We start from the raw sequence: 12499 nt of genomic DNA, 5'->3' as shown, positions 1-12499 counted from the left end.
AAACCTGATGACGTCATCTAATTTAAAGTGCACTATGGAACTTTTCTGTCCCGAGGGGGCGGAGCCATGGCCCATGTGACACAGACTTATGTAACACTCCAGATCAGGACGTGTCATTTAATAAAATAATAATAATGTGTTTCTTGTAACGCTCGTGTCAAAGCCTCGTTCTGTCGTGTCCACACTGAGGCCACAGCCGCCCTGGGGCAGACTGATGCACGTGTGAACGAGAGTGTGCACGAGAGGACAGGAGCGCTCTCTTCCTCTCCTCCTCTTCCTCTCCTCCTCTTCCTCTCCTCCTCCTTTTCCTCTCCTCCTCTTCCTCTCCTCCTCCTCTTCCTCTCCTCCTCCTCTTCCTCTCCTCCTCCTCTTCCTCTCCTCTTCTTTTTATTCGTCGTTCTCTTTTTCAAACGTGGGTTTTAATCACAGACCAGAGTTCACATTACAAAGCCCCATCTGTTCTTCCATTCATGTTCTCCACCTCCACCCCTCCCTCTCTCCTCCACCCCTCCCTCTCTCCTCCACCTCTCCCTCTCACCTCCACCCCTCCCTCTCACCTCCACCCCTCCCCCTCTCCTCCACCCCTCCCTTTCTCCTCCACCTCCACCCCTCCCCCTCTCCTCCACCCCTCCCCCTCTCCTCCACCCCTCCCTCTCTCCTCCACCTCCACCCCTCCCTCTCCTGATGGTGGTGTTTGTTTTTCAGGATGCAGAGTTGGCCGCCAGGATCCTGTTGGACCAAGGACAGGTAAAAAACACGATTCAGTTTGTGTAGAATGAACCAAACGAGTCGTTTTGTTCAAACTTAAATGAATCAAACAGTAAATGAAACGTGTGGTTCTTCAGGAGCACAACATCGAGACGCCTCATGGAGTTCTCCACGTGACGGTCCAAGGAGCTCGGAGCTCTCGACGTCCAGCCATCCTGACCTGCCACGACGTGGGACTGGACAGTGAGTACAAGACGGGTTAGACCTGGTTTAGACCTGGTTTAGTCCTGGTTTAGTCCTGGTTCAGTCCTGGTTTAGACCTAGTTCAGTCCTGGTTTAGACCTGGTTCAGTCCTGGTTTAGTCCTGGTTCAGTCCTGGTTTAGTCCTGGTTTAGACCTGGTTCAGTCCTGGTTTAGACCTGGTTTAGTCCTGGTTTAGTCCTGGTTTAGACCTGGTTCAGTCCTGGTTTAGTCCTGGTTTAGACCTGGTTTAGTCCTGGTTTAGTTGCTGTGGCTGTTGTGACTCGCAGACTAAGCCCAGCAGACCTTACAGGTCAGATCTGTGGAGAGGTGACCCTGGACACAGTTAGGATGCTACATAAATATAAATATAAATATAAATATAACACTGAAGTCGTGTCGTCCTTTTCCAGGTAAGAGCTGTTTCTCGACGCTGTTCCAGTTTGAGGAGATGCAGGAGATCGTGAAGAGCTTCACCCTGATCCACATCGACATCCCGGGGCAGGAGGAGGGCGCCACCGTCTTCCCCGTCAGGTACCTCCGCCCGTCCCGCCTCCGCCCGTCCCGTAATAACCCTCCTGTTTTCTCGTTTAAAGTAAATCCCTGAGCTCGTCCTCTGCCCCGGGACGTTCATATCCTGTGCACCTCCACGTTATTATCCCTCTGTTTGTTTAACCTTAAAGTCTCTGTCTGCTCCTCTAAATCCTCCATGAGCTTTAAAGACACAATGAGGAACTTTCCTGGTAGAATCCTCCGCCTGTTTGTCCAAGAACGTTTCAGTTATGGCTTTAAACTTCAGCTGTTTTTGCTCATTTTTATTGCAGAAAATCAAGATTTAAAAAATGCCTTTCCACAGATCTGACCTGTAACTTGGCCTAGTGGCGTGAGCTGATGATCTTCATGAGGAGGATATATGTTTAATGCCGTACTGCGGAACATTCTCTTGCTACAAACAGACTATCTGCTTTAAGATATTGTTTATAATCTTCCTCGTGCTTCTTCTCTTCTTTTACACACATTTATACAATTATGAAACTTAAAAATCTATAATAAACACTAAGATACAAAAATAAAAAAAGCAGACGTCCTTGTTCGTTTCATTTGACGTTTTGTCCAGATAAATGTGGTTTTGTGTTTGCAGTTATCAGTATCCCTCCATGGAGACGGTCGCAGAGATGATTCCTCCAGTTCTGCAGTTTTTCAAGTGAGTTTGAAACATTTATTTAGACGTTTGACTCGAAAAGCCTCGAAAATAAGAACAAAACTCCACGACCAAACTCAAAACGCTTTGTTCCACCTTGTGATGTCATCAAGTGGTAGTTTTCACATTAACTCCTCCTTTTACCTTCAGTTCAGTAGAAGATCGACAGTTCCAGGACTGAAATGATCCAGATGATTCTAGTGAAGGTGGAGTTTAAAAACACAGTGGAGCACTTCCTGTATCACATGATGACATCACAAGGTGGAACAGAGTGTTTTCAGTTTGAGAGAAAAAGGGTTTGTGGGTTAAATGTGTGAGGATGAAACAAAACACAACTCCAGGTGTGTGTGTGACGAGGAAACATTCGAGCAGAGGTCAGAGGTCAGAGCATTAAAATGAACTGACCTTTATTTGACCTTGTTTTCTGTTTGTGCAGCTTCCAGACTGTGATCGGGATTGGAGTCGGAGCAGGAGCCTTCATCCTCTCCAAGTACACAGTAAGTACACAGTAAAAAGTACTACATCTACTGCACTACTGCACACAGAGCACCGTGTACTACAACTACTGCACTACTGCACACAGAGGAGAGTATCTGTGTAACTTCTGTGTTGTGTGTTTGTAGCTGGCCAACCCGGACTCGGTGGAGGGTCTGGTTCTGGTCAATATCGACATCAACGACAGAAGCTGGATCGACTGGGCCGCTCAGAAAGTACGAACACAGAAGCTCCACCGACATGACACTTTCATGTTTAGAGATCAGCGTTTCAGACCAGAGTTTAGGGACGAGGAACCTCAGAGGAACCTCAGAGGAACCTCAGAGGAACCTCAGAGGAACCGAGAGGAACCAAGAGGAACCTCAGAGGAACCTCAGAGGAACCTCAGAGGAACCTCAGAGGAACCTCAGAGGAACCTCAGAGGAACCTCAGAGGAGCCTCAGAGGAACCGAGAGGAACCGAGAGGAACCAAGAGGAACCTCAGAGGAACCTCAGAGGAACCAAGAGGAACCGAGAGGAACCCTGACATAACATCATCATTTTTTTTTATTTTTTTTTTCAATTTATTTTTCACAATGGTCAAAGTTTAGTAAGGCACATACACACATACACACACACACCCACCCCTACACACATACACACACATACACACACATACACACATACACACACACACACACACCCCTACACACATACACACACATACACACACACATACACACACACACACACGTATCAACATACTATCTACAGTTCTGTGTTTATATGCTACATATGGAAGTGTCTGTCGTTCACCTATTCCCAATTGACCCTGTGAAAAACATGGAACCCCAAGAAGCTGTGAAGCTCATGTAATGAGTCCATCACCCTGTGAGACACACAGTGATGATCCATCTGAGACCAGGGCTGGACTCGGATGAACCTGGTTCAGTCCAGACTTTTGTCCTTAACTTCTCTTCAGTATCACAGTTTTAGTTTTAGGGACATTGTCTGTGTTGTATCGCCTCCTCTCTCCTCCTCCGCTCTCTGCTCCTCCTCTCCTCCTCTCTCCTCCTCTCTCCTCCTCTCTCCTCCTCTCTCCTCCTCATATCTCCTCCTCCAAACCTTCTCATCAGTGTTTTTTCTTTCCTGTTTGTGTTTCAGCTGAGTGCAGTGACTCAGTCTCTGACGGAGCAGATCATGACCCACCTCTTCAGTCAGGTGAGGACTTTGAACATCTCCACGTGGTTTTTAAACAGTTTACACTACGGTGGTTCTTTAAGACTCCGCCCTGTTCTGTCCAGATGTTTCTCCTGTTTCAGTCGTTTCTTCTCTTGAGCCTCTGACGTTTTATTTGGACAGATTCATGTTTGAGTTTAATGTTTTAGACGTCATTTAATGGTTGATACTCTGACTTGTTTGTTTTATTAATGGTTTAGATGAATTTTGTGATTTAAATGTGTAAATTGTAACAGAGATGAGAACCTTATAGACTGAATGTGCGTGAGAACCTTATAGACTGAATGTCCATGAGAACCTTATAGACTGAATGTGCGTGTCCTCAGGAGGAGCTGTCGTCTCAGACGGAGCTCGTCCAGTTTCACCGAGACAGAATCAACAAAGCTCCTCATGTGGCAAATATAGAGCTGCTCTGGAAGTCCTACAACAGGTACTACTACTACTACTACTACTACTACTACTACTACTACTACAACAGGTACTACTACTACTACTACTACTACTACTACTACTACTACTACTACTACTACAGGCCTACAACAGGTACTACTACTACTACTACTACTACTACTACTACAAGTACTACTACAGGCCTACAACAGGTACTACTACTACTACTACTACTACTACTACTACTACTACAAGTACTACTACAGGCCTACAACAGGTACAAATACTACTACTACTACTACTACTACTACAGGCCTACAACAGGTACTACTACTACTACTACTACTACTACTACTACTACTACAAGTACTACTACAGGCCTACAACAGGTACAAATACTACTACTACTACTACAGGCCTACAACAGGTACTACTACTACTACTACTACTACTACTACTACAACAGGTACTACTACTACTACTACTACTACAGGCCTACAACAGGTACTACTACTACTACTACTACTACTACTACTACTACTACTACTACTACAACAGGTACTACTACTACTACTACAACAGGTACAAATACTACTACTACTACAGGTACAAATACTACTACTACAGGCCTACAACAGGTACTACTACTACTACTACTACAGGTACTACTACTGTGTACTACTACTACAGCTGCTTTTGCTCCCAGTACAACTATAGAAATGTAAAATAAACTCAAACTCTTTGTCGTTTAGTCGCAGTCAACTCCACCTGGACCGGAACAACTCCTTCAAGTAAGTCACACGTGTCAAAGGTCAAAGGTCACAGTCGAAGAATAATCATAAAACTCTAAAAAGTAAACGTGTGGAGGACATAATAAACGAGTGGAGGACATAATAAACGAGTGGAGGACATAATAAACGAGTGGAGGACATAGTAAACGAGTGGAGGACATAATAAACGAGTGGAGGACATAGTAAACGTGTGGACATGTCTCCTCGTGTCCTGCAGGTGTCCGGTGATGCTGGTGGTTGGAGACCAGGCCCCGTATGAAGAAGCTGCTGTGAGTTTCATAAATAAACTTTAATCTCATGTGATTTGTGTGTAATGCTCCTCTGTGGCCACCAGGTGGAGTGCAACAGCAAGTTAGACCCGACCACCACCTCCTTCCTCAAGGTGAGTGTGTGTGTGTGTGTGTTTAATGTGTGTGTGTGTGTGTGTGTTTAAACGTGTCGTGTGTGTGTAAACTCACATACATGTGTGTGTGTGCAGATGGCTGATGTGTGTGTGTTTGTGTGTGTTTGTGTGTTTAATGTGTGTGTTTGTGTGTATAATGTGTGTGTTTGTGTGTATAATGTGTGTGTTTGTGTGTTTAATGTGTGTGTGTGTGTGTGTGTGTGTTTGTGTGTATAATGTGTGTGTGTATAATGTGTGTGTTTGTGTGTTTAATGTGTGTGTTTGTGTGTTTGTGTGTTTAATGTGTGTTTGTGTGTTTAATGTGTGTATAATGTGTGTGTGTGTGTTTGTGTGCAGATGGCTGATGTGTGTGTGTGTGTTTGTGTGTATAATGTGTGTGTTTGTGTGCAGATGGCTGATGCCGGGGGTCAGCCTCACATCACTCAGGTTTGTTTATTCAAATGATTCACAATTAATTTAATTAAAACAAGAGAAAAAAAAAGTTAAATAATAATTTATTTTTGTCTTTTTCAGCCGGCGAAACTGACGGAGGCCTTCAAGTACTTCATCCAGGGCATGGGCTACAGTAAGTCTGCAGAGTACTACAGTACTACAGTACTACAGCACTACAGTACTACAGTACTACAGCACTACAGTACTACAGTACTACAGTACTACAGTACTACAGCACTACAGTACTACAGTACTACAGTACTACAGTACTACAGTCTGCAGTGTACTACAGTACTACAGCACTACAGTACTACAGTACTACAGCACTACAGCACTACAGTACTACAGTACTACAGTACTACAGTACTACAGTCTGCAGTGTACTACAGTACTACAGTACTACAGTACTACAGTACTACAGTACTACAGTCTGCAGTGTACTACAGTACTACAGCACTACAGTACTACAGTACTACAGTACTACAGTACTACAGTCTGCAGTGTACTACAGTACTACAGTACTACAGCACTACAGTACTACAGTACTACAGTACTACAGCACTACAGCACTACAGTACTACAGTACTACAGTACTACAGTACTACAGTCTGCAGTGTACTACAGTACTACAGTACTACAGTCTGCAGTGTACTACAGTACTACAGCACTACAGTACTACAGTACTACAGTACTACAGTACTACAGTCTGCAGTGTACTACAGTACTACAGTACTACAGCACTACAGTACTACAGTACTACAGTACTACAGCACTACAGCACTACAGTACTACAGTACTACAGTACTACAGTACTACAGTCTGCAGTGTACTACAGTACTACAGTACTACAGTACTACAGCACTACAGTACTACAGCACTACAGTACTACAGTACTACAGCACTACAGCACTACAGCACTACAGTACTACAGTACTACAGCACTACAGCACTACAGCACTACAGTACTACAGCACTACAGTACTACAGTACTACAGTACTACAGTACTACAGTACTCTATTGTCCTCAGACTGAGGTCTTGGGCCTCACTCTGGGGACCTCCTCACATTTTATAAACTTTAAACTTTAAGTACTTCAGGTTCTTTATGACAGAGTCCTAAAGTTAAAGTTTTTGACTTAAACTCCTGCACTGACCCGGCGTGTTCTGTTCTGATACCGATGTCGATACTTTAAGTCTCTGACGATTCCCGACATCAAACGATACCAGAGGAGATCATTTATTTAACATGAAACATGTTTGAACAAAATGATCCAGATGTTTTATAATTGTCGTTTAAAGTAAATACACTGAAAAAATCAGATCAATAAACCAATGGGAAATCAACTGATCCGATACCAACTGATCCGATACCAACTGATCCGATACCGACTGATCCGATATCAACTGATCCGATACCAACTGATCCGATACCAACTGATCCGATACCAACTGATCCGATATCTGGTCCATGCTCTTCTCACACAAACACTGAATCTTCAGTTAAAGTTTCACTCGTGGTTTAAACGTGAGTGTAACTGTGACGTCTCCAAACGTTTGTGTTTGTATCATGTTTGTTTATGGTTTATAAAGTTTCATATTTATATTTTTAAGCTCTAAACGTGACCTGCTGAGCTGAACCAAAGATGCTGTTCCTGATTTTTAAACTTAAAAATGTGAAAAATGAGCAGTCGTACAAACATTCAGACGTTTTACTCACCGTTTTATTCACGCTGATGAGTTTATAAGCTCTTTTCACAACTTTCAGAGCAGAGATGTGAGTTTTACCCACAGACTGTTTATATAAATGGACGTAGCTAACCTGCTAACCACCGCGTTACAAACAGGAAGTGATCATGTGGCGCTTCCTGCTCCATCGACTCTAATTTACGCTGGAAAACGATGAGCTTCATTTGGAGCTGAAGCTGACGGCTCACGGCGACTTATTTTTTATTATTTTTATTATTTCTGGGGCAAAATGTCACTTTATCATATGAAAACAAAACAGGTGCAGGTAAAAATGTTCAGCACTGACATCCTCTAACCTTTGACCTCACGTTTCCTTGTCTCCACAGTGGCCTCGTCCTGTATGACGCGCCTGTCCCGCTCACGCACCACCTCCATGTCCTCCTCTTACTCCATGGACGGATCGCGGTCCCGCTCGCGCACGCTGTCCCAGGGCTCGCAGGGAGGCCAGATGCCCCCCAGCCCGTCCCAAACCATGGAGGTGTCCTGCTGAAGACGCCAGACCGACAGAGAGAGAGAAGGGAAAGATGAGCAAACACCACAGTCAAATACAGAATCAGGAGCTTTTTTTTGTCACTAAACAGCCACCGTCACTCCCCCGTGTAGCGCCGACGCAGACGGGGAGGGGGAGGAGCCGCCGCGTGTTTGTAGTCCGTCTGATTTACGTTTGTAGTCCATTTCAAGCGGACTGGAAATGGAAAAGCGGCGTCCTCCCTCGCTCCGTCTGCTGCAGCCCGTAAACCAATGGAGCCCTTTAATCTACAAAGGGGCGTTACTTCTAAACAGACCACGCCCCTTTTAATAACTCTGCGTCTGACAGATTATTGTTGAAAAAATGGACGTAACACTTTTCTCTTTCTGAGTTTGAAGCTACAGATAAAACTATAGCAGATACTTATATTAATAGAACTGTGTTTGTCGAATACTTTAAAGTACTTTTACTTCATATTAATACATTTGTTTGATTTGAAGTTTGTTTCCAGCCTCACAAAGAGGTTGAACGCTACTGATTGGCCGATGAGCTGAAGCTAGCAGCCAATAAGAGCCATTGTTTAGCGACTACTTCCTCGTCGATGTTGTTTCCGTCTTCCATTGGCCCCGTCTGTGTCGTCCCACGAGGAGGAGGACGTCCCTTCTGAATAAAAGACAGTTTTCTAAATTATGAGTAAAAAGTAGAAATAAACTAATGGATTTTCATAGGTGATGGAAAAGTTTGTGTTTTTAGAATCCAGTGAAGCTCGTGTCATTTCTGAAGGCGATAAGGAACATTTTGAATCTACCAAATTATGTAATCATTTTTAACAATCACACTGGGTTTGTTGCGTCAAATAGACACGATGTTTGTGCGTCTGTGTCGCTCCATCGTCCAGGTCCAGGTCTGCAACAACATCCAGTCTGTCACCAGTAAATTTAAACTGAAGAGGCTGTTTGTCCAAGAGGTTTCTCCAGCTCTGGTCAGATTCCTGCTGGACACTGAACACACCTGTTGGTCTAATGAGTGACCTGTGCCGTGGTCATATTTGTCGTGGTCATTCAAACCTTAATCTGACCTGAACAAACCTCCTGGACAAAACCAAACGTCTTCAGTTTAAACCTTTTGACAGATTTGATTTTTTCACATTTGAAACTTAATAATGTTTAGATGTTGCAGTTTATGGAGCAGTATTGACTTTTTAAACGTCACAATTTAGAAAACTGCGTGGGGGCGGGGCACTTCTCGTTTTGCTCGTTCTGAACAGTTTGAAACAGTTTGTGAATATTGACTGGATTTTTTTCTTTTTTTATTCAAATTTTTGATGTTTATGTGAGCGTGTGAGAAAATATCGATTTGTTTTGCTTGGAGGGTGTGAGAAGCTGCATTTAGCAAGTTAGCGTAAAGGCGAAGGTGCGCTTGAGAGCTAGCGTAGCTCTGAACTTGTTTTGATTCTAGTCGTACACTAAATAGTGCTTCCACAACTGCTGGAGGTCTCACACTGCACACCCCGATATCCACGCTGGTGCACCACTCAAATTAACACAGGAGACACCTAGCAAACGCGCTAACTAGCGTGGATATTTAGCGTCTGCAGTGCTGGCCTTGACCAGAAGGAGTCACTGTGTTTTAAATCCTTCTGGGGTGTTTTTTTTTACCTCCAAACAAACCCAGCTGCGTGTGCGACTTTACAGAGGGGCAAACTAATAAACAGGCCTGACGCAGCTAGCTAGCAGCTAAAGAGGCTAATGCTAATTGTTTTTGTTCATGTGTAACGTGTGAGAGAGGGTTAATGCTAAAGCTAATTAAAGCTAGTGTGTTAGAAGCACAAATAAAGCAGCACTGAGGATGGAAGGCCAGGGTCTTTCAAAACGAGACAAATTTACTGATAAAACTCGGCCCTTTTCACTGCCAAAATATAAATTAGACCAACTGTGATATTATTTTATACCAATGAAGCGTTAAACTGCCAACATCAAACCTTTTATACAATTTGAATTCCACTGTGAGCTTTCGACGTGACTCTAAATCGTTTTTCCACTGAAGCTGAGCACTGCCCTGTGACTCGGGGTTAATCGGACCCGTACCCCAGGATTGCATGCGTATTGTTGTATCTTAAATGCAGTATTTTCTTTTTCCCTTGTCTTGCTAGTTAGGCTAGCCACGTAGCCCGCTAGCTTTAGGTTTTTGTCAAGTGATCCTTTCTTAAACTCACATTATTCCTGATATTGCACGATCTTCTCTTTAAGTTCAGATTCAGGTGTGAGTCATAAAAATGGCACTAAAGAGATTAATTTAAACGTTTTCAGCCGTCGCATTGGAAACGTCTGACGTGTACCAAAAGTGAGCAGTTGGGGGCGCCAGTGATACAAATATTATGTGACAGATACAATCAAGTTTTTCAGACTCAAAATGTTTTAAAGCTGCGCTGTGTAACTTGTCTATTAGCGTTCGTCTCCATGGAGATGTTATTGTTTTGCCTCGAATGTTCACCCTGAACTTTGTCTCTGAGCGGGGTCGCCTCTCCACAGATCTGATCTATAATTTAGTGTCACCTGGTTGATAAGTTTAACATCATGGGAACATTAAAGGCAAAGTAATAAAACGTCCACAGAGACCAGCAGGTGGCGCTCAGAGCACAGCACATCTTTAAATCAGTACAAAACAGTTTGGTGGATATTTGTGCGGCGCTTTAGACCCGACAACACGATAAAATCATGAACCTTCACTCACACGGCGCTCGTTTGATCCTAAAACCGTCTGTACCATCGTGTCCTACGCCCTGGAAAAGTTTAGAACATTCTGCCAAATATTGAATCTCGACAGGAGCCAGAAAGTGAAGTTTTCCATTTTCTTTAGACAAAATGGCGACACGTCTCTGTGTGAACGAGGTTGAGACAAAATGGCGACGCGTCTCTGAGTGGAGCGAGGCTGAGACAAAATGGCGACGTGTCTTTGTGAGGGGAGTGAGATTGAGACAAAATGGCGGTGCGTCTCTGTGTGAACGAGGTTGAGACAAAATGGCGGCGCATGTCTGTGTGAACGAGGTTGAGACAAAATGGCGGCGCGTCTCTTTGTGAGGGGAGCGAGGTTGAGACAAAATGGCGGCGCGTCTCTGAGTGGAGCGAGGCTGAGACAAAATGGCGACGTGTCTTTGTGAGGGGAGCGAGGCTGAGACAAAATGGCGGCGCATGTCTGTGTGAACGAGGTTGAGACAAAATGGCGGCGCGTCTCTTTGTGAGGGGAGCGAGGTTGAGACAAAATGGCGGCGCGTCTCTGAGTGGAGCGAGGCTGAGACAAAATGGCGACGTGTCTTTGTGAGGGGAGCGAGGCTGAGACAAAATGGCGGTGCGTCTCTTCGCGAGGAGAGCGAATTAGAGACGAAACGGCGGCACGTCTGTGTGAGGGCAGCAAGGTTGACACAAAATGGCGGCGCGTCTCTGAGGGAGCGAGGTTGACACAAAATGGCGGCGCGTCTTCGTGAGGTTGTGCGGTTGTGTCCATTTTGTTTTCTTCACAGTTGTTCCTGGATTATGTTTTCTCTTCATGTTTTGCGTTTCTTCTATAAATTGTTCTCGTCTGTGTGTTCAGACTTTAGATAAACGTGTGATAGTTCTTGTGTAACTTTTTTAGCATTAGCGCTGATGAAGGAGAAGAATAATATAAAAATTAAATATTAATAATAATTGTAATAGGAAACAATCAGATTTATTTGTGTGGCTTTTTTTTCTGTGTTAACACAATGATCATCCTGAAGAAGCAACTTAAATATTAATAAAAACTTACAGAAAACAAACGTTTGTCTCTTTATAAAAACTGTAGAAATGACCAAAACAGAGAGTATTTCACACCAGCCTGAGGGTCGACCGGTCATCATTATGTCCAGAGGATCAATGGGCAAACTCTACCAGCTGAGCCACTGCTGACTATTAAAAATAATCACAATTGTCATCAGGACTAAGCACAAACAATAATTACACTTGTGATGAGCTTTAGAGCCTCAGACCTCCACACTAGACTCATTATTCATTCATTTCACTTGGTGATGGTTCTACTGTAGCCACAGCTGCCCTGGGGCAGACTGACGGAAGCGAGGCTGCCAATCTGCGCCATCGGCCCCTCTGACCAACACCTGTCATTCACACACACACACACACACACACACACACACCACTTTCATACTAGGCAATGTGGGTGAAGTGTCTTGCCTAAGGACACAACGACAGAACTTGGTCTGAGCGGGACTCGATCCTCTGACCTTCAGGTTGGGACCAACACTCAACCACTGAGCCACTGTCGCCACAAACAGACGTTTGTAACAAAGATGGCAACATGAAATCAAAATGTCAAAACGACCACGGCCCAGTCACTAAATGTTTTACTCTGAAAATGAGAAAGAATCAGGAG

General features: G+C 44.1%; 1 protein-coding gene across 1 annotated transcript in view; it reads left to right on the top strand.

The window, feature by feature from the left end:
• Window positions 1-11880, top strand: part of ndrg2 (NDRG family member 2) — a 36763-nt gene extending 24883 nt beyond the window's left edge. Inside the window, exons 3-16 of the mRNA XM_033983840.2 lie at window positions 706-747; window positions 846-951; window positions 1362-1482; window positions 2090-2152; window positions 2586-2646; window positions 2773-2859; window positions 3788-3844; window positions 4189-4292; window positions 5005-5043; window positions 5261-5312; window positions 5378-5425; window positions 5837-5872; window positions 5960-6011; window positions 7950-11880. Coding sequence (XP_033839731.1) covers window positions 706-747; window positions 846-951; window positions 1362-1482; window positions 2090-2152; window positions 2586-2646; window positions 2773-2859; window positions 3788-3844; window positions 4189-4292; window positions 5005-5043; window positions 5261-5312; window positions 5378-5425; window positions 5837-5872; window positions 5960-6011; window positions 7950-8113 — 1032 coding nt within the window. The 3' untranslated portion in view covers window positions 8114-11880. The remainder of the gene's footprint in view (window positions 1-705; window positions 748-845; window positions 952-1361; window positions 1483-2089; window positions 2153-2585; window positions 2647-2772; window positions 2860-3787; window positions 3845-4188; window positions 4293-5004; window positions 5044-5260; window positions 5313-5377; window positions 5426-5836; window positions 5873-5959; window positions 6012-7949) is intronic.
• Window positions 11881-12499: the final 619 nt, after the last annotated feature.

The sequence above is a fragment of the Periophthalmus magnuspinnatus genome, chromosome 18 (genome assembly GCF_009829125.3).
Source record: "Periophthalmus magnuspinnatus isolate fPerMag1 chromosome 18, fPerMag1.2.pri, whole genome shotgun sequence".
Lineage (NCBI taxonomy): Eukaryota > Metazoa > Chordata > Actinopteri > Gobiiformes > Gobiidae > Periophthalmus > Periophthalmus magnuspinnatus.
This window is presented reverse-complemented; position numbering and strand designations above follow the sequence as displayed.